At 44.0% G+C, this 24,566-nt stretch overlaps 1 protein-coding gene across 2 annotated transcripts in view; it reads right to left on the reverse strand.

The window, feature by feature from the left end:
- LOC120040921 (CDK5 and ABL1 enzyme substrate 2-like) overlaps positions 1–24,566 on the reverse strand; it is a 91,269-nt gene that overhangs the window by 42,499 nt on the left and 24,204 nt on the right. The window contains exons 2-3 of one of the 2 annotated variants that reach the window (XM_038985904.1): positions 18,546–18,641; positions 10,454–10,531 (exon numbers count right to left, since the gene is read on the reverse strand). In XM_038985904.1, the coding sequence (XP_038841832.1) occupies positions 10,454–10,531; positions 18,546–18,641 (174 nt within the window). The remainder of the gene's footprint in view (positions 1–10,453; positions 10,532–18,545; positions 18,642–24,566) is intronic. The other variant, XM_038985905.1, reaches the window with a different exon arrangement.

The raw sequence follows: 24,566 nt of genomic DNA on the forward strand, positions 1-24,566 counted from the left end.
CTAGGCCCTACTAAAGGAACAGACATGTTAATGTACTAGAATCTAGCAGACACTAGGCCCTACTAAAGGAACAGACATGGTAATGTAGTAGAATCTAGCAGACACTAGGCCCTACTAAAGGAACAGACATGGTAATGTAGTAGAATCTAGCAGACACTAGGCCCTACTAAAGGAACAGACATGGTAATGTACTAGAATCTAGCAGACACTAGGCCCTACTAAAGGATCAGCCATGGTAATGTACTAGAATCTAGCAGGCACTAGGCCCTACTAAAGGAACAGACATGGTAGTGCACTAGAATATAGCAGACACTAGGCCCTACTAAAGGAACAGACATGGTAATGTACTAGAATCTAGCAGACACTAGGCACTACTAAAGGAACAGACATGGTAATGTAGTAGAATCTAGCAGACACTAGGCCCTACTAAAGGAACAGCCATGGTAATGTAGTAGAATCTAGCAGACACTAGGCCCTACTAAAGGAACAGACATGGTAATGTACTAGAATCTAGCAGACACTAGGCCCTACTAAAGGAACAGGCATGGTAATGTACTAGAATCTAGCAGACACTAGGCCCTACTAAAGGAACAGGCATGGTAATGTACTAGAATCTAGCAGACACTAGGCCCTACTAAAGGAACAGGCATGGTAATGTACTAGAATCTAGCAGACACTAGGCCCTACTAAAGGAACAGGCATGGTAATGTACTAGAATCTAGCAGACACTAGGCACTACTAAAGGAACAGACATGGTAATGTACTAGAATCTAGCAGACACTAGGCCCTACTAAAGGAACAGACATGGTAATGTAGTAGAATCTAGCAGACACTAGGCCCTACTAAAGGAACAGACATGGTAATGTAGTAGAATCTAGCAGACACTAGGCCCTACTAAAGGAACAGACATGGTAATATAGTAGAATCTAGCAGGCACTAGGCCCTACTAAAGGAACAGACATGGTAATGTAGTAGAATCTAGCAGGCACTAGGCCCTACTAAAGGAACAGACATGGTAATGTAGTAGAATCTAGCAGGCACTAGGCCCTACTAAAGGAACAGACATTGTAATGTAGTAGAATCTAGCAGACACTAGGCCCTACTAAAGGAACAGACATGGTAATGTAGTAGAATCTAGCAGACACTAGGCCCTACTAAAGGAACAGACATGGTAATGTAGTAGAATCTAGCAGGCACTAGGCCCTACTAAAGGAACAGACATGGTAATGTAGTAGAATCTAGCAGGCACTAGGCCCTACTAAAGGAACAGACATGGTAATGTAGTAGAATCTAGCAGGCACTAGGCCCTACTAAAGGAACAGACATGGTAATGTAGTAGAATCTAGCAGACACTAGGCCCTACTAAAGGAACAGACATGGTAATGTAGTAGAATCTAGCAGACACTAGGCCCTACTAAAGGAACAGACATGGTAATGTAGTAGAATCTAGCAGACACTAGGCCCTACTAAAGGAACAGACATGGTAATGTAGTAGAATCTAGCAGACACTAGGCCCTACTAAAGGAACAGACATGGTAATGTACTAGAATCTAGCAGACACTAGGCCCTACTAAAGGAACAGCCATGGTAATGTACTAGAATCTAGCAGGCACTAGGCCCTACTAAAGGAACAGACATGGTAGTGCACTAGAATATAGCAGACACTAGGCCCTACTAAAGGAACAGACATGGTAATGTACTAGAATCTAGCAGACACTAGGCCCTACTAAAGGAACATACATGGTAATGTACTAGAATCTAGCAGGCACTAGGCCCTACTAAAGGAACAGTCATGGTAATGTACTAGAATCTAGCAGACACTAGGCCCTACTAAAGGAACAGACATGGTAATGTACTAGAATCTAGCAGACACTAGGCCCTACTAAAGGAACAGACATGGTAATGTAGTAGAATCTAGCAGACACTAGGCCCTACTAAAGGAACAGCCATGGTAATGTAGTAGAATCTAGCAGACACTAGGCCCTACTAAAGGAACAGGCATGGTAATGTACTAGAATCTATTAGGCACTAGGCCCTACTAAAGGAACAGCCATGGTAATGTACTAGAATCTAGCAGACACTAGGCCCTACTAAAGGAACATACATGGTAATGTACTAGAATCTAGCAGGCACTAGGCCCTACTAAAGGAACAGTCATGGTAATGTACTAGAATCTAGCAGACACTAGGCCCTACTAAAGGAACAGGTAATGTACTAGAATCTAGCAGACACTAGGCCCTACTAAAGGAACAGACATGGTAATGTACTAGAATCTAGCAGACACTAGGCCCTACTAAAGGAACAGACATGGTAATGTAGTAGAATCTAGCAGACACTAGGCCCCACTAAAGGAACAGGTAGTGTAGTAGAATCTAGCAGACACTAGGCCCTACTAAAGGAACAGACATGGTAATGTAGTAGAATCTAGCAGACACTAGGCCCTACTAAAGGAACAGACATGGTAATGTACTAGAATCTAGCAGACACTAGGCCCTACTAAAGGAACAGGCATGGTAATGTAGTAGAATCTAGCAGACACTAGGCCCTACTAAAGGAACAGACATGGTAATGTACTAGAATCTAGCAGACACTAGGCCCTACTAAAGGAACAGGCATGGTAATGTAGTAGAATCTAGCAGACACTAGGCCCTACTAAAGGAACAGACATGGTAATATACTAGAATCTAGCAGACACTAGGCCCTACTAAAGGAACAGACATGGTAATGTAGTAGAATCTAGCAGACACTAGGCCCTACTAAAGGAACAGACATGGTAATGTAGTAGAATCTAGCAGACACTAGGCCCTACTAAAGGAACAGGCATGGTAATGTAGTAGAATCTAGCAGACACTAGGCCCTACTAAAGGAACAGACATGGTAATATACTAGAATCTAGCAGACACTAGGCCCTACTAAAGGAACAGGCATGGTAATGTACTAGAATCTAGCAGACACTAGGCCCTACTAAAGGAACAGGCATGGTAATGTACTAGAATCTAGCAGACACTAGGCCCTACTAAAGGAACAGCCATGGTAATGTACTAGAATCTAGCAGACACTAGGCCCTACTAAAGGAACAGACATGGTAATGTACTAGAATCTAGCAGACACTAGGCCCTACTAAAGGAACAGCCATGGTAATGTACTAGAATCTAGCAGACACTAGGCCCTACTAAAGGAACAGACATGGTAATGTACTAGAATCTAGCAGACACTATGCCCTACTAAAGGAACAGACATGGTAATGTACTAGAATCTAGCAGACACTAGGCCCTACTAAAGGAACAGACATGGTAATGTAGTAGAATCTAGCAGACACTAGGCCCTACTAAAGGAACAGGCATGGTAATGTAATAGAATCTAGCAGACACTAGGCCCTACTAAAGGAACAGGTAATGTAGTAGAATCTAGCAGACACTAGGCCCTACTAAAGGAACAGACATGGTAATGTACTAGAATCTAGCAGACACTAGGCCCTACTAAAGGAACAGGCATGGTAATGTAATAGAATCTAGCAGACACTAGGCCCTACTAAAGGAACAGGTAATGTAGTAGAATCTAGCAGACACTAGGCCCTACTAAAGGAACAGGCATGGTAATGTAATAGAATCTAGCAGACACTAGGCCCTACTAAAGGAACAGGTAATGTAGTAGAATCTAGCAGACACTAGGCCCTACTAAAGGAACAGGCATGGTAATGTACTAGAATCTAGCAGACACTAGGCCCTACTAAAGGAACAGACATGGTAATGTACTAGAATCTAGCAGACACTAGGCCCTACTAAAGGAACAGGTAATGTAGTAGAATCTAGCAGACACTAGGCCCTACTAAAGGAACAGGCATGGTAATGTACTAGAATCTAGCAGACACTAGGCCCTACTAAAGGAACAGACATGGTAATGTAATAGAATCTAGCAGACACTAGGCCCTACTAAAGGAACAGGTAATGTAGTAGAATCTAGCAGACACTAGGCCCTACTAAAGGAACAGGCATGGTAATGTAATAGAATCTAGCAGACACTAGGCCCTACTAAAGGAACAGGTAATGTAGTAGAATCTAGCAGACACTAGGCCCTACTAAAGGAACAGGCATGGTAATGTACTAGAATCTAGCAGACACTAGGCCCTACTAAAGGAACAGACATGGTAATGTAATAGAATCTAGCAGACACTAGGCCCTACTAAAGGAACAGGTAATGTAGTAGAATCTAGCAGACACTAGGCCCTACTAAAGGAACAGGCATGGTAATGTACTAGAATCTAGCAGACACTAGGCCCTACTAAAGGAACAGACATGGTAATGTACTAGAATCTAGCAGACACTAGGCCCTACTAAAGGAACAGGCATGGTAATGTAATAGAATCTAGCAGACACTAGGCCCTACTAAAGGAACAGGTAATGTAGTAGAATCTAGCAGACACTAGGCCCTACTAAAGGAACAGGCATGGTAATGTAATAGAATCTAGCAGACACTAGGCCCTACTAAAGGAACAGGTAATGTAGTAGAATCTAGCAGACACTAGGCCCTACTAAAGGAACAGGTAATGTAGTAGAATCTAGCAGACACTAGGCCCTACTAAAGGAACAGGTAATGTACTAGAATCTAGCAGACACTAGGCCCTACTAAAGGAACAGGTAATGTAGTAGAATCTAGCAGACACTAGGCCCTACTAAAGGAACAGGTAATGTAGTAGAATCTAGCAGACACTAGGCCCTACTAAAGGAACAGGCATGGTAATGTAATAGAATCTAGCAGACACTAGGCCCTACTAAAGGAACAGGTAATGTAGTAGAATCTAGCAGACACTAGGCCCTACTAAAGGAACAGGCATGGTAATGTAGTAGAATCTAGCAGACACTAGGCCCTACTAAAGGAACAGGTAATGTAGTAGAATCTAGCAGACACTAGGCCCTACTAAAGGAACAGGCATGGTAATGTAATAGAATCTAGCAGACACTAGGCCCTACTAAAGGAACAGGTAATGTAGTAGAATCTAGCAGACACTAGGCACTACTAAAGGAACAGCCATGGTAATGTAGTAGAATCTAGCAGACACTAGGCCCTACTAAAGGAACAGGTAATGTAGTAGAATCTAGCAGACACTAGGCCCTACTAAAGGAACAGGCATGGTAATGTAATAGAATCTAGCAGACACTAGGCCCTACTAAAGGAACAGGTAATGTAGTAGAATCTAGCAGACACTAGGCCCTACTAAAGGAACAGGCATGGTAATGTAGTAGAATCTAGCAGACACTAGGCCCTACTAAAGGAACAGACATGGTAATGTAGTAGAATCTAGCAGACACTAGGCCCTACTAAAGGAACAGGCATGGTAATGTAATAGAATCTAGCAGACACTAGGCCCTACTAAAGGAACAGGTAATGTAGTAGAATCTAGCAGACACTAGGCCCTACTAAAGGAACAGGTAATGTAGTAGAATCTAGCAGACACTAGGCCCTACTAAAGGAACAGACATGGTAATGTACTAGAATCTAGCAGACACTAGGCCCTACTAAAGGAACAGACATGGTAATGTAGTAGAATCTAGCAGACACTAGGCCCTACTAAAGGAACAGGCATGGTAATGTAATAGAATCTAGCAGACACTAGGCCCTACTAAAGGAACAGGTAATGTAGTAGAATCTAGCAGACACTAGGCCCTACTAAAGGAACAGACATGGTAATGTACTAGAATCTAGCAGACACTAGGCCCTACTAAAGGAACAGGCATGGTAATGTAATAGAATCTAGCAGACACTAGGCCCTACTAAAGGAACAGGTAATGTAGTAGAATCTAGCAGACACTAGGCCCTACTAAAGGAACAGGCATGGTAATGTAATAGAATCTAGCAGACACTAGGCCCTACTAAAGGAACAGGTAATGTAGTAGAATCTAGCAGACACTAGGCCCTACTAAAGGAACAGGCATGGTAATGTACTAGAATCTAGCAGACACTAGGCCCTACTAAAGGAACAGACATGGTAATGTACTAGAATCTAGCAGACACTAGGCCCTACTAAAGGAACAGGTAATGTAGTAGAATCTAGCAGACACTAGGCCCTACTAAAGGAACAGGCATGGTAATGTACTAGAATCTAGCAGACACTAGGCCCTACTAAAGGAACAGACATGGTAATGTAATAGAATCTAGCAGACACTAGGCCCTACTAAAGGAACAGGTAATGTAGTAGAATCTAGCAGACACTAGGCCCTACTAAAGGAACAGGCATGGTAATGTAATAGAATCTAGCAGACACTAGGCCCTACTAAAGGAACAGGTAATGTAGTAGAATCTAGCAGACACTAGGCCCTACTAAAGGAACAGGCATGGTAATGTACTAGAATCTAGCAGACACTAGGCCCTACTAAAGGAACAGACATGGTAATGTAATAGAATCTAGCAGGCACTAGGCCCTACTAAAGGAACAGACATGGTAATGTAGTAGAATCTAGCAGACACTAGGCCCTACTAAAGGAACAGCCATGGTAATGTAGTAGAATCTAGCAGACACTAGGCCCTACTAAAGGAACAGGTAATGTAGTAGAATCTAGCAGACACTAGGCCCTACTAAAGGAACAGGCATGGTAATGTAATAGAATCTAGCAGACACTAGGCCCTACTAAAGGAACAGGTAATGTAGTAGAATCTAGCAGACACTAGGCCCTACTAAAGGAACAGGCATGGTAATGTAGTAGAATCTAGCAGACACTAGGCCCTACTAAAGGAACAGACATGGTAATGTAGTAGAATCTAGCAGACACTAGGCCCTACTAAAGGAACAGGCATGGTAATGTAATAGAATCTAGCAGACACTAGGCCCTACTAAAGGAACAGGTAATGTAGTAGAATCTAGCAGACACTAGGCCCTACTAAAGGAACAGGTAATGTAGTAGAATCTAGCAGACACTAGGCCCTACTAAAGGAACAGGTAATGTAGTAGAATCTAGCAGACACTAGGCCCTACTAAAGGAACAGACATGGTAATGTACTAGAATCTAGCAGACACTAGGCCCTACTAAAGGAACAGACATGGTAATGTAGTAGAATCTAGCAGACACTAGGCCCTACTAAAGGAACAGGCATGGTAATGTAATAGAATCTAGCAGACACTAGGCCCTACTAAAGGAACAGGTAATGTAGTAGAATCTAGCAGACACTAGGCCCTACTAAAGGAACAGACATGGTAATGTACTAGAATCTAGCAGACACTAGGCCCTACTAAAGGAACAGGCATGGTAATGTAATAGAATCTAGCAGACACTAGGCCCTACTAAAGGAACAGGTAATGTAGTAGAATCTAGCAGACACTAGGCCCTACTAAAGGAACAGGCATGGTAATGTAATAGAATCTAGCAGACACTAGGCCCTACTAAAGGAACAGGTAATGTAGTAGAATCTAGCAGACACTAGGCCCTACTAAAGGAACAGGCATGGTAATGTACTAGAATCTAGCAGACACTAGGCCCTACTAAAGGAACAGACATGGTAATGTACTAGAATCTAGCAGACACTAGGCCCTACTAAAGGAACAGGTAATGTAGTAGAATCTAGCAGACACTAGGCCCTACTAAAGGAACAGGCATGGTAATGTACTAGAATCTAGCAGACACTAGGCCCTACTAAAGGAACAGACATGGTAATGTAATAGAATCTAGCAGACACTAGGCCCTACTAAAGGAACAGGTAATGTAGTAGAATCTAGCAGACACTAGGCCCTACTAAAGGAACAGGCATGGTAATGTAATAGAATCTAGCAGACACTAGGCCCTACTAAAGGAACAGGTAATGTAGTAGAATCTAGCAGACACTAGGCCCTACTAAAGGAACAGGCATGGTAATGTACTAGAATCTAGCAGACACTAGGCCCTACTAAAGGAACAGACATGGTAATGTAATAGAATCTAGCAGACACTAGGCCCTACTAAAGGAACAGGTAATGTAGTAGAATCTAGCAGACACTAGGCCCTACTAAAGGAACAGGCATGGTAATGTACTAGAATCTAGCAGACACTAGGCCCTACTAAAGGAACAGACATGGTAATGTACTAGAATCTAGCAGACACTAGGCCCTACTAAAGGAACAGGCATGGTAATGTAATAGAATCTAGCAGACACTAGGCCCTACTAAAGGAACAGGTAATGTAGTAGAATCTAGCAGACACTAGGCCCTACTAAAGGAACAGGCATGGTAATGTAATAGAATCTAGCAGACACTAGGCCCTACTAAAGGAACAGGTAATGTAGTAGAATCTAGCAGACACTAGGCCCTACTAAAGGAACAGGTAATGTAGTAGAATCTAGCAGACACTAGGCCCTACTAAAGGAACAGGTAATGTACTAGAATCTAGCAGACACTAGGCCCTACTAAAGGAACAGGTAATGTAGTAGAATCTAGCAGACACTAGGCCCTACTAAAGGAACAGGTAATGTAGTAGAATCTAGCAGACACTAGGCCCTACTAAAGGAACAGGCATGGTAATGTAATAGAATCTAGCAGACACTAGGCCCTACTAAAGGAACAGGTAATGTAGTAGAATCTAGCAGACACTAGGCCCTACTAAAGGAACAGGCATGGTAATGTAGTAGAATCTAGCAGACACTAGGCCCTACTAAAGGAACAGGTAATGTAGTAGAATCTAGCAGACACTAGGCCCTACTAAAGGAACAGGCATGGTAATGTAATAGAATCTAGCAGACACTAGGCCCTACTAAAGGAACAGGTAATGTAGTAGAATCTAGCAGACACTAGGCCCTACTAAAGGAACAGCCATGGTAATGTAGTAGAATCTAGCAGACACTAGGCCCTACTAAAGGAACAGGTAATGTAGTAGAATCTAGCAGACACTAGGCCCTACTAAAGGAACAGGCATGGTAATGTACTAGAATCTAGCAGACACTAGGCCCTACTAAAGGAACAGGTAATGTAGTAGAATCTAGCAGACACTAGGCCCTACTAAAGGAACAGGCATGGTAATGTAATAGAATCTAGCAGACACTAGGCCCTACTAAAGGAACAGGTAATGTAGTAGAATCTAGCAGACACTAGGCCCTACTAAAGGAACAGGTAATGTAGTAGAATCTAGCAGACACTAGGCCCTACTAAAGGAACAGGTAATGTAGTAGAATCTAGCAGACACTAGGCCCTACTAAAGGAACAGCCATGGTAGTGTAAAAGGACTAAAGGTGTACAGGACAAACGGGGTGGCAGGTAGCCTAGTGGTTAAGAGCGTTGGACTAATACCTGGAAGGTTGCAAGACATATCCTCCGAGCTGACAAGGTAAGAATCTGTCGTTCTGCAACCTGAACAAGGCAGTTAACCCACTGTTCCTAGGCCGCCATTGAAAATAAGAATTTGTTCTTAACTGACTTGCCTGGTCAAATAAAGGTTAAATTTAAAAAAAATAGAGGAGTGGGCGAGGGGTTAAGGAGAGAGAGGATAGGGGTGAGGTGAGGGCGAGGGGTTAAGGAGAGAGAGGATAGGGGTGAGGTGGGGGCGAGGGTTTAAGGAGAGAGAGGAGAGGGGTGAGGAGTGGGCGAGGGGTTAAAGAGAGAGAGGATAGGGGTGAGGTGGGGGCGAGGGTTTAAGGAGAGAGAGGAGAGGGGTGAGGAGGGGGCGAGGGTTTAAGGAGAGAGAGGAGAGGGGTGAGGAGGGGGCGAGGGGTCAAGGAGAGAGAGGAGAGGGGTGAGGAGTTAAGGAGAGAGAGGAGAGGGGTGACACACAGGGACACATGGTGACTCCAGGAGGGGAGAGAGAGCTGAGGGGTGAGACACAGGGACACATGGTGAGGGGTTAAGGAGAGAGGTGAGGTGGTGGTGAGGGGTTAAGGAGAGAGGAGAGGGGTGAGGGGTGAGGTGGAGGCGAGGGGTTAAGGAGAGAGAAGACACACAGGGACACATGGTGACCCCAGGGGGGGACAGAGAGCTGAGGGGTGAGAAGGGGTGAGACACAGGGACACATGGTGACCCCAGGGGGGGGACAGAGAGCTGAGGAGGGGTGAGAAGGACTGATGAGGGGGAGGGGAGAGGACGACGGCCTAGCTTGCAGGTCTGTGACTCAAGGAACGTGGGAATGGGTGACACACAGGGACACAGCTGGACTCCAGGATAGATGACGGGACAAAAAACTGTCTGGGTGCATTCATGACTCAGTCACAGGGTGCAATGCATTATGGATGTTCATATTTAGCATTGTTCCGCAATCTACACTACCAGGTACCAGGATGCAATGCATTATGGATGTTCATATTTAGTATTGTTTTGCAGTCTACACCACCAGCTACCAGTAGCATTGTGTGAATGAACAGAAATGCTCAGTGCCTCACAAAATAGTGTGATCATGTGACTGAACAGCAGAGTTTGTGCCATTTAATGGTGTGAGGAATCAGCACAGTACAGAACGTGACACACTGCCTCAGCATAGTGTGAAGAGAATACGCTGTACTGTACCTGATGTGAAAGCTCTCTCCATAGGGTAACACTGAGAAGGCTGCACACAGAGAACGCTTGGCACAGATAAACACGATCCTGGAGAGACAAAAACCACAGAAACAAAATGTTAGGGAGGGAGAGAGAGAGAGAGAGAGAGACAGACAGACAGACAGACAGACAGACAGACAGACAGACAGACAGACAGACAGACAGACAGACAGACAGACAGACAGACAGACAGACAGACAGACAGACAGACAGACAGACAGACAGACAGAGAGAGAGAGAGACAGAGAGAGAGAGACAGAGAGAGTGTCAGAGTGTCAGAGAGAGAGACAGAGAAACAGATGTCTGGCACTACATGCAATTGTAATTTTTGACTTTCATCTAAACCTCCTCAACTGCATGTCAACACAGCACCACAGAAATAGTCTGGTGGGTAGAGTTCATTCTAGACAGGCTACCGCTGAACTGCATTAAAAGGGAAACGTCCTACACCCAGGTGGAAACAAGGCCGCTGTGTGTTGTGGTGCCCTCGCATGTCTACCTGTATCAGCTGGAGGATCAGATGTGGCCAACGGCTAACAGCTAACGTTACACAGAGCTGCTACTTCACACCATGTTCCCAGAGCTGCTACTTCATACCATATTTCCCAGAGCTTCTACTTCATACCATATTCCCAGAGCTTCTACTTCATACCATATTCCCAGAGCTGCTACTTCATACCATATTCCCAGAGCTGCTACTTCATACCATATTCCCAGAGCTGCTACTTCATACCATATTCCCAGAGCTGCTACTTCATACCATATTCCCAGAGCTGCTACTTCATACCATATTCCCAGAGCTGCTACTTCATACCATATTCCCAGAGCTGCTACTTCATACCATATTCCCAGAGCTGCTACTTCATACCATATTCCCAGAGCTGCTACTTCATACCATATTCCCAGAGCTGCTACTTCATACCATATTCCCAGAGCTGCTACTTCATACCATATTCACAGAGCTTCTACTTCACACCATGTTCCCAGAGCTGCTACTTCATACCATATTCCCAGAGCTGCTACTTCATACCATATTCCCAGAGCTGCTACTTCATACCATATTCACAGAGCTTCTACTTCACACCATGTTCCCAGAGCTGCTACTTCATACCATATTCCCAGAGCTGCTACTTCATACCATATTCCCAGAGCTGCTACTTCATACCATATTCCCAGAGCTGCTACTTCATACCATATTCCCAGAGCTGCTACTTCATACCATATTCACAGAGCTTCTACTTCACACCATATTCCCAGAGCTGCTACTTCATACCATATTCCCAGAGCTGCTACTTCATACCATATTCCCAGAGCTGCTACTTCATACCATATTTCCAGAGCTGCTACTTCATACCATATTTCCAGAGCTGCTACTTCATACCATATTCCCAGAGCTGCTACTTCATACCATATTCACAGAGCTGCTACTTCATACCATATTCCCAGACCCAGAGCTGCTACTTCATACCATATTCCCAGACCCAGAGCTGCTACTTCATACCATATTCCCAGAGGCAGAGCTGCTACTTCATACCATATTCCCTGAGCCAGAGCTGCTACTTCATACCATATTCCCAGAGCTGCTACTTCATACCATATTCCCAGAGCCAGAGCTGCTACTTCATACCATATTCCCAGAGCCAGAGCTTCTACTTCATAACATATTCCCTGAGCCAGAGCTGCTACTTCATACCATATTCCCAAAGCTGCTACTTCATACCATATTCCCAGAGCTGCTACTTCATACCATATTCCCAGAGCTGCTACTTCATACCATATTCCCAGAGCTGCTACCCCATACCATATTCCCAGAGCTCCTACTTCATACCATATTCCCAGAGCTGCTACTTCATACCATATTCCCAGAACTGCTACTTCATACCATATTCCCAGAACTGCTACTTCATACCATATTCCCAGAGCTGCTACTTCATACCATATTCCCAGAACTGCTACTTCATACCATATTCCCAGAACTGCTACTTCATACCATATTCCCAGAACTGCTACCCCATACCATATTCCCAGAGCTCCTACTTCATACCATATTCCCAGAGCTGCTACTTCATACCATATTCCCAGAGCTGCTACTTCATACCATATTCCCAGAGCTGCTACTTCATACCATATTCCCAGAGCTGCTACTTCATACCATATTCCCAGAACTGCTACTTCATACCATATTCCCAGAACTGCTACTTCATACCATATTCCCAGAACTGCTACTTCATACCATATTCCCAGAACTGCTACTTCATACCATATTCCCAGAGCTGCTACTTCATACCATATTCCCAGAGCTGCTACTTCATACCATATTCCCAGAACTGCTACTTCATACCATATTCCCAGCGCCAGAGCTGCTATATATACACCACATACACATGGTCATGACTTTACTAGGGTTGTGTTCTATATAGTGCACTACTTTTGATCAGGACAATTAGGGTTCTGTCCAAAAATAGTGCACTAAATCTGATGGTTGTTTTTTTTAAATTCAGTTTTAAGCCTTCCCCAAACCATAGCCTTAACCCCTCAGAATGAATACCTAACCTTAACCCCTCAGAATGAATACCTAACCTTAACCACTCAGAATGAATACCTAACCTTAACCACTCAGAATGAATACCTAACCTTAACCACTCAGAATGAATACCTAACCTTAACCCCTCAGAATGAATACCTAACCTTAACCCCTCAGAATGAATACCTAACCTTAACCACTCAGAATGAATACCTAACCTTAACCCCTCAGAATGAATACCTAACCTTAACCCCTCAGAATGAATACCTAACCTTAACCACTCAGAATGAATACCTAACCTTAACCACTCAGAATGAATACCTAACCTTAACCACTCAGAATGAATACCTAACCTTAACCCTTTGAGTTGTTTCTGTTTTAACCTTGTAAACATGCAGAATTAATATGTCAATAATACACATTCATCTATAATATGTACCATATTCCCTGAGCCAGAGCTGCTACTTCATACCATATTCTCAGAGCTGCTACTTCATACCATATTCCCAGATTCATCTATAATATGTCGAATGTCAAAAGGAAACTAAGATCGCGGTGAAAATATCTCCGTCTTCCCTATAAAGTGCACTACTTTAGAGCAGGAGCCTACCGCTCCGGTCTCTATCTCAGATCTCAAGTGGAAAACCCTCACTGCCAGGCCCAGCATGCATGGGAAAGAGTCAAGTGGAAAACCTTCACCGCATGGGAAAGAGTCAAGTGGAAAACCTTCACCGCATGGGAAAGAGTCAAGTGGAAAACCTTCACCGCATGGGAAAGAGTCAAGTGGGAAACCTTCACCACATGGGAAAGAGTCAAGTGGAAAACCTTCACCGCATGGGAAAGAGTCAAGTGGAAAACCTTCACCGCATGGGAAAGAGTCAAGTGGGAAACCTTCACCGCATGGGAAAGAGTCAAGTGGGAAACCTTCACCGCATGGGAAAGAGTCAAGTGGAAAACCTTCACCGCATGGGAAAGAGTCAAGTGGGAAACCTTCACCGCATGGGAAAGAGTCAAGTGGAAAACCTTCACCGCATAGGAAAGAGTCAAGTGGAAAACCTTCACCGCATGGGAAAGAGTCAAGTGGAAAAGCTTCACCGCATGGGAAAGAGTCAAGTGGAAAACCTTCACCGCATGGGAAAGAGTCAAGTGGAAAACCTTCACCGCATGGGAAAGAGTCAAGTGGAAAACCTTCACCACATGGGAAAGAGTCAAGTGGAAAACCAAGTAGAAAACATTCACCGCATGGGAAAGAGTCAAGTGGAAACCCTTCACCACATGGGAAAGAGAAAACCTTCACCGCATGGGAAAGAGTCAAGTGGAAAACCTTCACCGCATGGGAAAGAGTCAAGTGGAAAATCTTCACCGCATGGGAAAGAGTCAAGTGGAAAAGCAATGCCAGTGAGTTCTGGTGGGTTTATAATGGGCACAGGGTAAACATAGCTCTCTTGTTCCTCAGCTGGCGTGGAGCCAGATGACAGTGTGTGTGTGTGTTCGTAGAGTGCCCTGGGGACAAGGGAACAGGCAGTCTGGCTGTACAGATAACCAGTATGTGACATAGCATAACTCTAGACCTGTGTGGATGACTGAGTGTTCTGTTCTGTTGGATAACGGAGTGTTCTGTTGGATGACCGAGTGTTCTGTTCTGTTGGATGACTGAGTGTTCTGTTCTGTTGGATGACCGAGTGTTCTGTTGGATGACCGAGTGTTCTGTTCTGTTGGATGACCGAGTGTTCTGTTCTGTTGGATGACCGAGTGTTCTGTTCTGTTGGATGACCGAGTGTTCTGTTCTGTTGGATGACCGAGTGTTCTGTTCTGTTGGATGACCGAGTGTTCTGTTCTGTTGGATGACCGAGTGTTCTGTTCTGTTGGATGACCGAGTGTTCTGTTCTGTTGGATGACCGAGTGTTCTGTTCTGTTGGATGACCGAGTGTTCTGTTCTGTTGGATGACCGAGTGTTCTGTTCTGTTGGATGACCGAGTGTTCTGTTCTGTTGGATGACCGAGTGTTCTGTTCTGTTGGATGACCGAGTGTTCTGTTCTGTTGGATGACCGAGTGTTCTGTTCTGTTGGATGACCGAGTGTTCTGTTCTGTTGGATGACCGAGTGTTCTGTTGGATGACCGAGTGTTCTGTTGGATGACCGAGTGTTCTGTTGGATGACAGTGTTCTGTTGGATGACCGAGTGTTCTGTTGGATGACCGAGTGTTCTGTTCCTATTGTATTAAAGGAGCAGTCTACACTCATAACAGCAGCCTTGTGATGCTCTCTGACCCACTAGAATGATTTAATAATAGCCCCAGCACTAGAACAACAGGCAGAGACAGAGCCAAGTTCCAACAGGTGTTAAGGTGATCATATAATAATTATAATAATAAGGGTCCTCTGAATGAGGAGTTAGTCTGTGGACTGGCTTTACATTACCAGTTACTGGCCCACCTCTCTAACCGGCAGGCTACTTTCAGTTAAATCAAATCACATTTTATTTGTCACATACACATGGTTAGCAGATGTTAATGCGAGTGTAGCGAAATGCTTGTGCTTCTAGTTCCGACAATGCAGTATAACCAACAAGTAATCTAACCTAACAATTCCACAACTACTACCTTATACACACAAGTGTAAAGGGATAAAGAATATGTACATAAAGATACATGAATGAGTGATGGTACAGAACGGCATAGGCAAGATGCAGTAGATGGTATAGAGTACAGTATATACATATGAGATGAGTAATGTAGGGTATGTAAACATAAAGTGGCATAGTTTAAACTGGCTAGTGATACATGTATTACATAAAGATGGCAAGATGCAGTAGATGATATAGAGTACAGTATATACATATACATATGAGATGAGTAATGTAGGGTATGTAAACATTATATTAAGTGGCATTGTTTAAAGTGGCTAGTGATACATTTTTACATAATTTCCATCAATTCCCATTATTAAAGTGGCTGGAGTTGAGTCAGTATGTTAGCAGCGGCCACTAAATGTTAGTGGTGGCTGTTTAACAGTCTGATGGCCTTGAGATAGAAGCTGTTTTTCAGTCTCTCGGTCCCTGCTTTGATGCACCTGTACTGACCTCGCCTTCTGGATGATAGCGGGGTGAACAGGCAGTGGCTCGGGTGGTTGTTGTCCTTGATGATCTTTATGGCCTTCCTGTAACATCGGGTGGTGTAGGTGTCCTGGAGGGCAGGTAGTTTGCCCCCGGTGATGCGTTGTGCAGACCTCACTACCCTCTGGAGAGCCTTACGGTTGTGGGCGGAGCAGTTGCCGTACCAGGCGGTGAAACAGCCCGACAGGATGCTCTCGATTGTGCATCTGTAGAAGTTTGTGAGTGCTTTTGGTGACAAGCCGAATTTCTTCAGCCTCCTGAGGTTGAAGAGGCGCTGCTGCGCCTTCTTCACAACGCTGTCTGTGTGGGTGGACCAATTCAGTTTGTCCGTGATGTGTACACCGAGGAACTTAAAACTTTCCACCTTCTCCAGGCTACAAGTTAACTTGTAGCCTTGCATTAAGACCGCGGCCTAGGAGATCAGAGTTACTACATACTGTATATTCCTCATCTACAGTTCTGTTCTGAAAAAAAAAACTGAAGGAAGTTTTCTGGGAGACGGAGGAAGTGATACCTCTGTATCCCGGAGACACCGGTCCCATTAATAAACTAGGATATTCTACAGGCAACAGACGGAAGACTGAACACACTCGCATCGTTAGCAAAGAGAAAGAGCAAGCCAGTGAGAGGGAGGAAGAGGAGCAGGCAAAACCCCGCTCATATGTTTTGGTCATCTGCATCTGACAGTCTTGTCCTGCATGCCTCGCAAATTCACCAAAGTATCCTAAAATATGCATCTTCCTCTCTGGTTTTATTTAAATTGCACAACTTTCCCCCGGCCTTTATAGCCATATAGTCTAGTTAGGCAATAACATTAAAAAGTATATGTTTTATGGTAACAGCACTGTGATTTTAATTATGTTCGCGATTTTTCTTAACGTTAAGGTTTCCACGTTTAAACGTTCACAACCTTAGTTTTAATAAATTATTTGGTGACACGTGAACATATTTAGTATAGTTTAATCTAAAAAGGATAACTTTTTGAATGTTTGACTATTTTTATTTTTATGAAATTCACTGAGGATGGTCCTACACTTCCTCCTCTGAGGAGCCTCCACTGGTTCTGAGAGAACGAGGAAGTGTTTCAGTCAGTGTTCTGAGAGAACGAGGAAGGGCTTCAGTCAGTGTTCTGAGAGAACGAGGAAGTGTTTCAGTCAGTGTTCTGAGAGAACGAGGCAGTGTTTCAGTCAATGTTCTCAGAAAACGAGGAAGGGCTTCAGTCAATGTTCTCAGAGAACGAGGAAGTGTTTCAGTCAGTGTTCTGAGAGAACGAGGAAGGGCTTCGGTCAATGTTCTCAGAGAACGAGGAAGTGTTTCAGTCAATGTTCTCAGAGAACGAGGAAGGGCTTCAGTCAGTGTTCTGAGAGAACGAGGAAGTGTTTCAGTCAGTGTTCTGAGAGAACGAGGAAGTGTTTCAGTCAGTGTTCTGAGAGAACGAGGAAGGGCTTCAGTCAGTGTTCTGAGAGAACGAGGAAGTGTTTCAGCCAGTGTTCTGAGAGACCGAGGAAGTGTTTCAGTCAGTGTTCTGAGAGAACGAGGAAGTGTTTCAGCCAGTGTTCTGAGAGAACGAGGAAGTGTTTCAGCCAGTGTTCTGAGAGAACGAGGAAGTGCTTCAGCCAGTGTTCTGAGAGAACGAGGAAGTGCTTCAGCCAGTGTTCTGAGAGAACGAGGAAGTGCTTCAGTCAGTGTTCTGAGAGAACGAGGAAGTGTTTCAGTCAGTGTTCTGAGAGAACGAGGAAGTGTTTCAGTCAGTGTTCTGAAAGAACGAGGAAGTGTTTCAGTCAGTGTTCTGAGAGAACGAGGAAGTGTTTCAGTCAGTGTTCTGAGAGAACGAGGAAGTGCTTCAGTCAGTGTTCTGAGAGAACGAGGAAGTGCTTCAGCCAGTGTTCTGAGAGAACGAGGAAGTGCTTCAGTCAGTGTTCTGAGAGAACGAGGAAGTGTTTCAGTCAGTGTTCTGAGAGAACGAGGAAGTGTTTCAGTCAGTGTTCTGAGAGAACGAGGAAGTGTTTCAGTCAGTGTTCTGAGAGAACGAGGAAGTGTTTCAGTCAGTGTTCTGAGAGAACGAGGAAGTGTTTCAGTCAGTGTTCTGAGAGAACGAGGAAGTGTTTCAGCCAGTGTTCTGAGAGAACGAGGAAGGGCTTCAGCCAGTGTTCTGAGAGGCAGGAAGTGTTTCAGTCAGTGTTCTGCGAGAACGAGGAAGTGTTTCAGTCAGTGTTCTGCGAGAACGAGGAAGTGTTTCAGTCAGTGTTCTGCGAGAACGAGGAAGTGTTTCAGTCAGTGTTCTGAGAGAACGAGGAAGTGTTTCAGTCAGTGTTCTGAGAGAACGAGGAAGTGTTTCAGTCAGTGTTCTGAGAGAACGAGGAAGTGTTTCAGTCAGTGTTCTGAGAGAACGAGGAAGTGTTTCAGCCAGTGTTCTAAGACCTACCTGCTGCCTCGTGTGTCGTATTGTCTCATGTTCTTGATGAAGTGGACCTTCTTCGCAGGGCGATGTCTGGGGGAGCCCAACAGGTTACGAGTCCGACTGTGGGGCAGAGAGAGAGAGAGAGAGAGAGAGAAGAGATAGAGTCATGAAACATGGAAACACAGCAGTCAAGAGCCAAGGATCCCCCACCTCAGAGTGTAATTCAGCTTCCAGTCTCAGCAATAATACATAATCATAGTCCCATCAGTTGCCATGGCAGCGTAATAGCAAGCAGTATAGGTTGCGCTCTCTCTGTTCATTTATAAATATATTCATAATTATTATAAAAACATTTTTGTTGGTGTTTTATCCAACAATAACAATGAAACCTGTGACCACCATGTGTGTGTCTTCCCTGGGGGGGAATTACATCTGTGACCACCATGTGTGTGTGTTCCCTGGGGGGGAATTACATCTGTGACCACCATGTGTGTGTGTTCCCTGGGGGGGAATTACATCTGTGACCACCATGTGTGTGTGTTCCCTGGGGGGGAATTACACCTGTGACCACCATGTGTGTGTCTTCCCTGGGGGGGGAATTACACCTGTGACCACCATGTGTGTGTCTTCCCTGGGGGGGAATTACATCTGTGACCACCATGTGTGTGTGTTCCCTGGGGGGGGAATTACATCTGTGACCACCATGTGTGTGTGTTCCCTGGGGGGGAATTACATCTGTGAGGTGGACTTCAAAAAGTTGAGATTTGAGTAGAATTCTTCCTCCCACCCTACCTGGGAAACATATGTTTACATTGTCAAAGCAAGTGAAATAGATAACAAAAGAGAAATAAACAATACAAATTAACAGTAAACATTACACTTACAAAAGTTCCCAAAAAATAAAGACATTTCAAATGTGCAAATAGTTAAAGTACAAAAAGGAAGTTAAATAAACATAAATATGGGTTGTATTTACAATGGTGTTTGTTCTTCACTGGCTGCCCTTTGTGTGTCCGCTTTAATCTAACTCCAAAACCCTACTTTTAAAAAACACTATTCTATCGGGCTGTTTTTCAAACTGTATTCCTTTTTAGTAGACAATTCATAGGATAAAATCACACATGAAAACACAACTCAAAAAGCCCAGTTCAGTTGTGTTGAGGCGAGTTGTCAGCTCAGCTGATTGGGTGGTAGATAGTTGCATTCTATCCCCTTACCGCACGCATACACGTAAACACACACACACACACACACACACACACACACACACACACACACACCTCTATTCTACTTATATAGGTTGGTTAACAAACACACTAGTCAGCAGAAGATAAAAGTATTTTCCACAGACAGACAGAAATGGAACATTCCAGTACATTTCCGCAGGTGTTCTTCAAAACACACATAAAACACACATATGATCTCCTGGGAACAATGTGTTGTGTGGTATGTCTGTTATACATATAGCTATGCAGACAGTGCCCAATGTGTTGTGTGTTATTTTGCAGACATAAGGTTTGGGTTGACATGCGTGTTATTTTGCAGATGGACATTTACATGGAAAAAGAGCCATGAGCACCAACATGTAAAGTTCATAAGAGCACATCAAAAATAGGATGTCAAATGAAAGTTAAGAGTCTATATTATTTTATTTTTAAATTTCTTTTTAGAAATGAAGGCATAGATAAATGTTTCATTCATTTTCCATCTTAAAAATTAGGCAGTCATTGCCTTCAGAAAGTAATCACACCCCTTGACATTTCCCACATTTAGTTGTGTTACAGTCTGAATTTACACACAATACCCCATAATGTCAAAGTGAGTTATAACCACTGAGATTTACTGCAAGTCGCAAAGTAAACAGGAGCTGCCACCACTATTCCAGTACCATTTCAACCTCATCAAATCACCTCTGCTTAGTCTAATACAGTGACAACTAAAAGATAACCAAAAACTACTTAGTCCAATCAACGTAAGCTAAATAGGATGTGGCTGTCCATGATACTGATTTCTGCGTGCAAGTAGAAAAAAAACATGTTGACTCGCCCTACTTGTTGAGAAACGCCAATGCCATCTTCCTCTTTCATGTTGCCTAAACGATCTATGACTCTTGTCATAAAGTACACACTTGGTTTTTGCTGTCCTAGGCTACCTGGCTAAAATGCTTGCTCGCTAGCGTAACTTCCTTTTATGTGCAACGATGCGTCAGGCCAGCTAGATAACATTAGCCCAACGTTACTACATCTAGCTACATACTGAACTTCCATCCTCTCAGGCCAGGGGCACAACAATGTATGAATTAATGGTTGGATCAGAATCACCGTTATAATCATTGGCCAGTACAGAGTAAAACCACAAGTCCCTGTCTTCATCCATGGCTAATTTAGGAAAGGGTCAATTTTTTTGCTAGTTAGCCACCGGAGAACAATGACAACGAGAAGCAACAATTCAAGTTGTTTTCTGTCAATGATGTTTGGTTTCTGATGTGATGGTTTCTGATGTTTTTGATGGGCCAGGACTGTTCACAGCTGAGCTCACTCAGTTTAGCTCAAAGCTGATTGGCTATTATTTTATTTTATTTATTATTATTTTTTTTTACCAAATACTTGCTGGCTTCCCTTGCATTCAATAGAACGGGCGACAACAATGTCATACTCTTTTTGACCAGACAACATCGGATAGATGGGCTACACCTACTGAGAAAGAGCGGGAGCTGTTTCGTTCGCTCTGATGCTTTCTCCGGTAACATACATTTAGCCTCTTGTGAATTGAAAGGACATTTCTCGCTGACTCCTTGCTGTCCCCAGTCCACCTGGCCTTGCTGCTGTCCCAGTTTCAACTGTTCTGCCGTCCCAGTTTCAACTGTTCTGCCTGCGGTTATGGAACCCCTACCTGTCCCAGACCTGCTGTTTTCAACTCTTAATTATCGGCTATGAAAAGCCAACTGACATTTATTCCTGATTATTATTTGACCATGCTTGTCATTTATGAACATTTTGAACATCTTGGACATGTTCTGTTATAATCTCCACCCGGCACAGCCAGAAGAGGACTGGCCACCCCTCATAGCCTGGTTCCTCTCTAGGTTTCTTCCTAGGTTTTGGCCTTTCTAGGGAGTTTTTCCTAGCCACCGTGCTTCTACACCTGCATTGCTTGCTGTTTGGGGTTTTAGGCTGGGTTTCTGTACAGCACTTCGAGATATTAGCTGATGTACGAAGGGCTATATAAAATAAACTTGATTGATTGATTTCTGAAACACACAGAGATGAAAGATAGATGTTTTTTGTATGTATAATATACACTACCGTTCAAAAGTTTGGGGTCACTTAGAAATGTCCTTGTTTTTGAAAGAAAATCTCATTTTTTGTCCATTAAAATAACATCAAATTGATCAGAAATACAGTGTAGACTTTGTTAATGTTGTATATGACTATTGTAGCTGGAAACAGCTGATTCTTTTATGGAATATCTACATAGGCGTACAGAGGCCCATTATCAGCAACCATCACTCCTGTGTTCCAATGGCACCTTGTGTTAGCTAATCCAAGATTATCCTTTTAAAAGGCTAATTGATCATTAGAAAACCATTTTGCAATTATGTTAACACAGCTGAAAACTGTCGTTCTGATTAAAGAAGCATAAAACTGGCCTTCGTTAGACTAGTTGAGTATCTGGAGCATCAGCATTTGTGGGTTCGATTACAGGCTCAAAATGGCCAGAAACAAAGACATGTCTGCTGAAACTCGTCAGTCTATTCTTGTTCTGAGAAATTAAGGCTATTCCATGCGATAAATTGCCAAGAAACTGAAGATCTTGTACAACGCAGTGTACTACTCCCTTCACAGACCAGCGCAAACTGGCCCTAACCAGAATAGAAAGAGTGGGAGGCCCCGGTGCACAACGGAGCAAGAGGACAAGTACATTAGAATGTCTAGTTTGAGAAACGGACACCTCACAAGTCCTCAACTGGCAGCTTCATTAAATAGTACCCGCAAAACACCAGTCTCAACGTCAAAAGCGAAGAGCGTCTCCGGGATGCTGGCCTGTGTTCTTTTGCCCATCTTAATCTTCTATTTTTATTGGCCATTCTGAGATATGGCTTTTTCTTTGCAACTCTGCCTAGAAGGCCAGCATCCCGGAGTCGCCTCTTCACTGTTGACGTTGAGACTGGTGTCCAATCTACACAGTATACCCCATAATGACAAAGCAAAAACAGGTTTTTAGATTTTTTGCAAATTTATAAAATAATAATAACTGAAATATCACATTTACTCTGCACTTTGTTGAAGCACCTTTGGCAGCGATTACAGTATCGGGTCTTCTTTGTTACGACGTTACAAGCTTGGCACACCTGTATTTGGAGAGTTTCTCCCATTCCTCTCTGCAGATCCTCTCAAGCTCTGTCAGGTTGAATGAGGAGCGTTGCTGCACAGCTATTTTCAGGTCTCGGCAGAGATCCTTGATCGGGTTTAAGTCCAGGCTCTGGCTGGGACATTCAGAGACTTGTCCCGAAGCCACTCCTGTGTTGTATTAGATCTGTGCTTAGGGTCGTTATCCTGTTGGAAGGTGAACCTTCGCCCCAGTTTGAGGTCCTGAATGCTCTGGAGAAGGTTTTCATCAAGGATCTCTGTACTTTGCTCCGTTCATCTTTCCCTAGATCCTGACTAGTCTCCCAGTCCCTGCCGCTGAAAAACATCCCCACAGCATGATGCTGCCACCACCATGCTTCACAGTAGGGATGGTGCCAGGTTTCCACCAGAAATTATGCTTGGCATTCAGACTAAAGAGCTAAATATTGGTTTCATCAGACCAGAGAATCTTGTTTCTCATAGTCGGAGTGGCTTCTGTCAGGCCACTCTACCATAAAAGACCTGATTGGTGGAGTGCTACAGAGATGGTTGTCCTTCTGGAAGGTTCTTCCATCTCCATAGAGAAATTCTGGAGCTCTGTCAGAGTGACCACCGAGTTCTTGGTCACTTCCCTGACCAATGCCCTTCTCCGCTTTCTTCCATTTAAGAATGATGGTGGCCACTGTGTTCTTGAGGACCTTCAATGCTGCGGAAATGTTTTGGTGTCCTTCCTCAGATCTGTTCCTCGACACAATCCTGTCTCGGAGCTCTACGGACAATTCCTTCGACATCATGGCTTGGTTTTTGCTCTGACATGCACTGTCAACTGTGGGACCTTATATAGACAGGTGTGTGCCTTTCCAAATCATGTCCAATCAATTGAATTTACCACAGGTGGACTCCAATCAAGTTGTAGAAACATTTCAATGATAATCAATGCAAACAGGATGTACCGGAGTTCACTTTCGAGTCTAATAGCAAAGGGTCTGAATACTTATGTAAATAATAAAATATATATTTTTTTATACATTTGCAAACATTTGTAAAAACCTGTTTTCGCTTTGTTATTATGGGGTATTGTGTGTAGATTGATAACAAAAACAATTAAAATTATTTTAGAATGAGGCTGTAACGTAACAAAATGTTGAAAACGTCAAGAGGTATGAATACTTTCTGAATGCACTGTAGGTTTAACCCTGAGAACTGGACAATCTCCCTCTGCTGTGTTCTGTTGCTCTCTATCCCCTCCCTCCGTCCCTCTATCTATCCCCTCCATGCCTCTGTCTCCCTCACCCCCCCCCCTCTATCTATCCCCTCCATGCCTGTGTCTCCCTCACCCCCCCCCCCTCTATCTGTCTATCCCCTCCCTCCGTCCCTCTCTGTCCCCCTCCCTCTATCGATCTATCCCCTCCCTCCGTCCCTCTCTGTCCCCCTCTATCTATCCCCTCCATGCCTGTGTCTCCCTCACCCCCCCCCCCCCCCCCCTCCCCCCCTCTATCTATCCCCTCCATGCCTGTGTCTCCCTCACCCCCCCCCTCCTCTTGGTCAGTCTATCTGTTGTTTGTAATCAGAGGTACTGAGTTGACTGAGGATCAGTGTGCTGATCTTTGTTTAAGGTTTCAGGGGCTGTGTGACGTCACCGTCTGGGGCTTTTGCTTAAATACCCTTACAGCAGTGCTGTTAGGACTGTAGCACC

Source organism: Salvelinus namaycush, unplaced genomic scaffold (genome assembly GCF_016432855.1).
Source record: "Salvelinus namaycush isolate Seneca unplaced genomic scaffold, SaNama_1.0 Scaffold392, whole genome shotgun sequence".
NCBI lineage: Eukaryota > Metazoa > Chordata > Actinopteri > Salmoniformes > Salmonidae > Salvelinus > Salvelinus namaycush.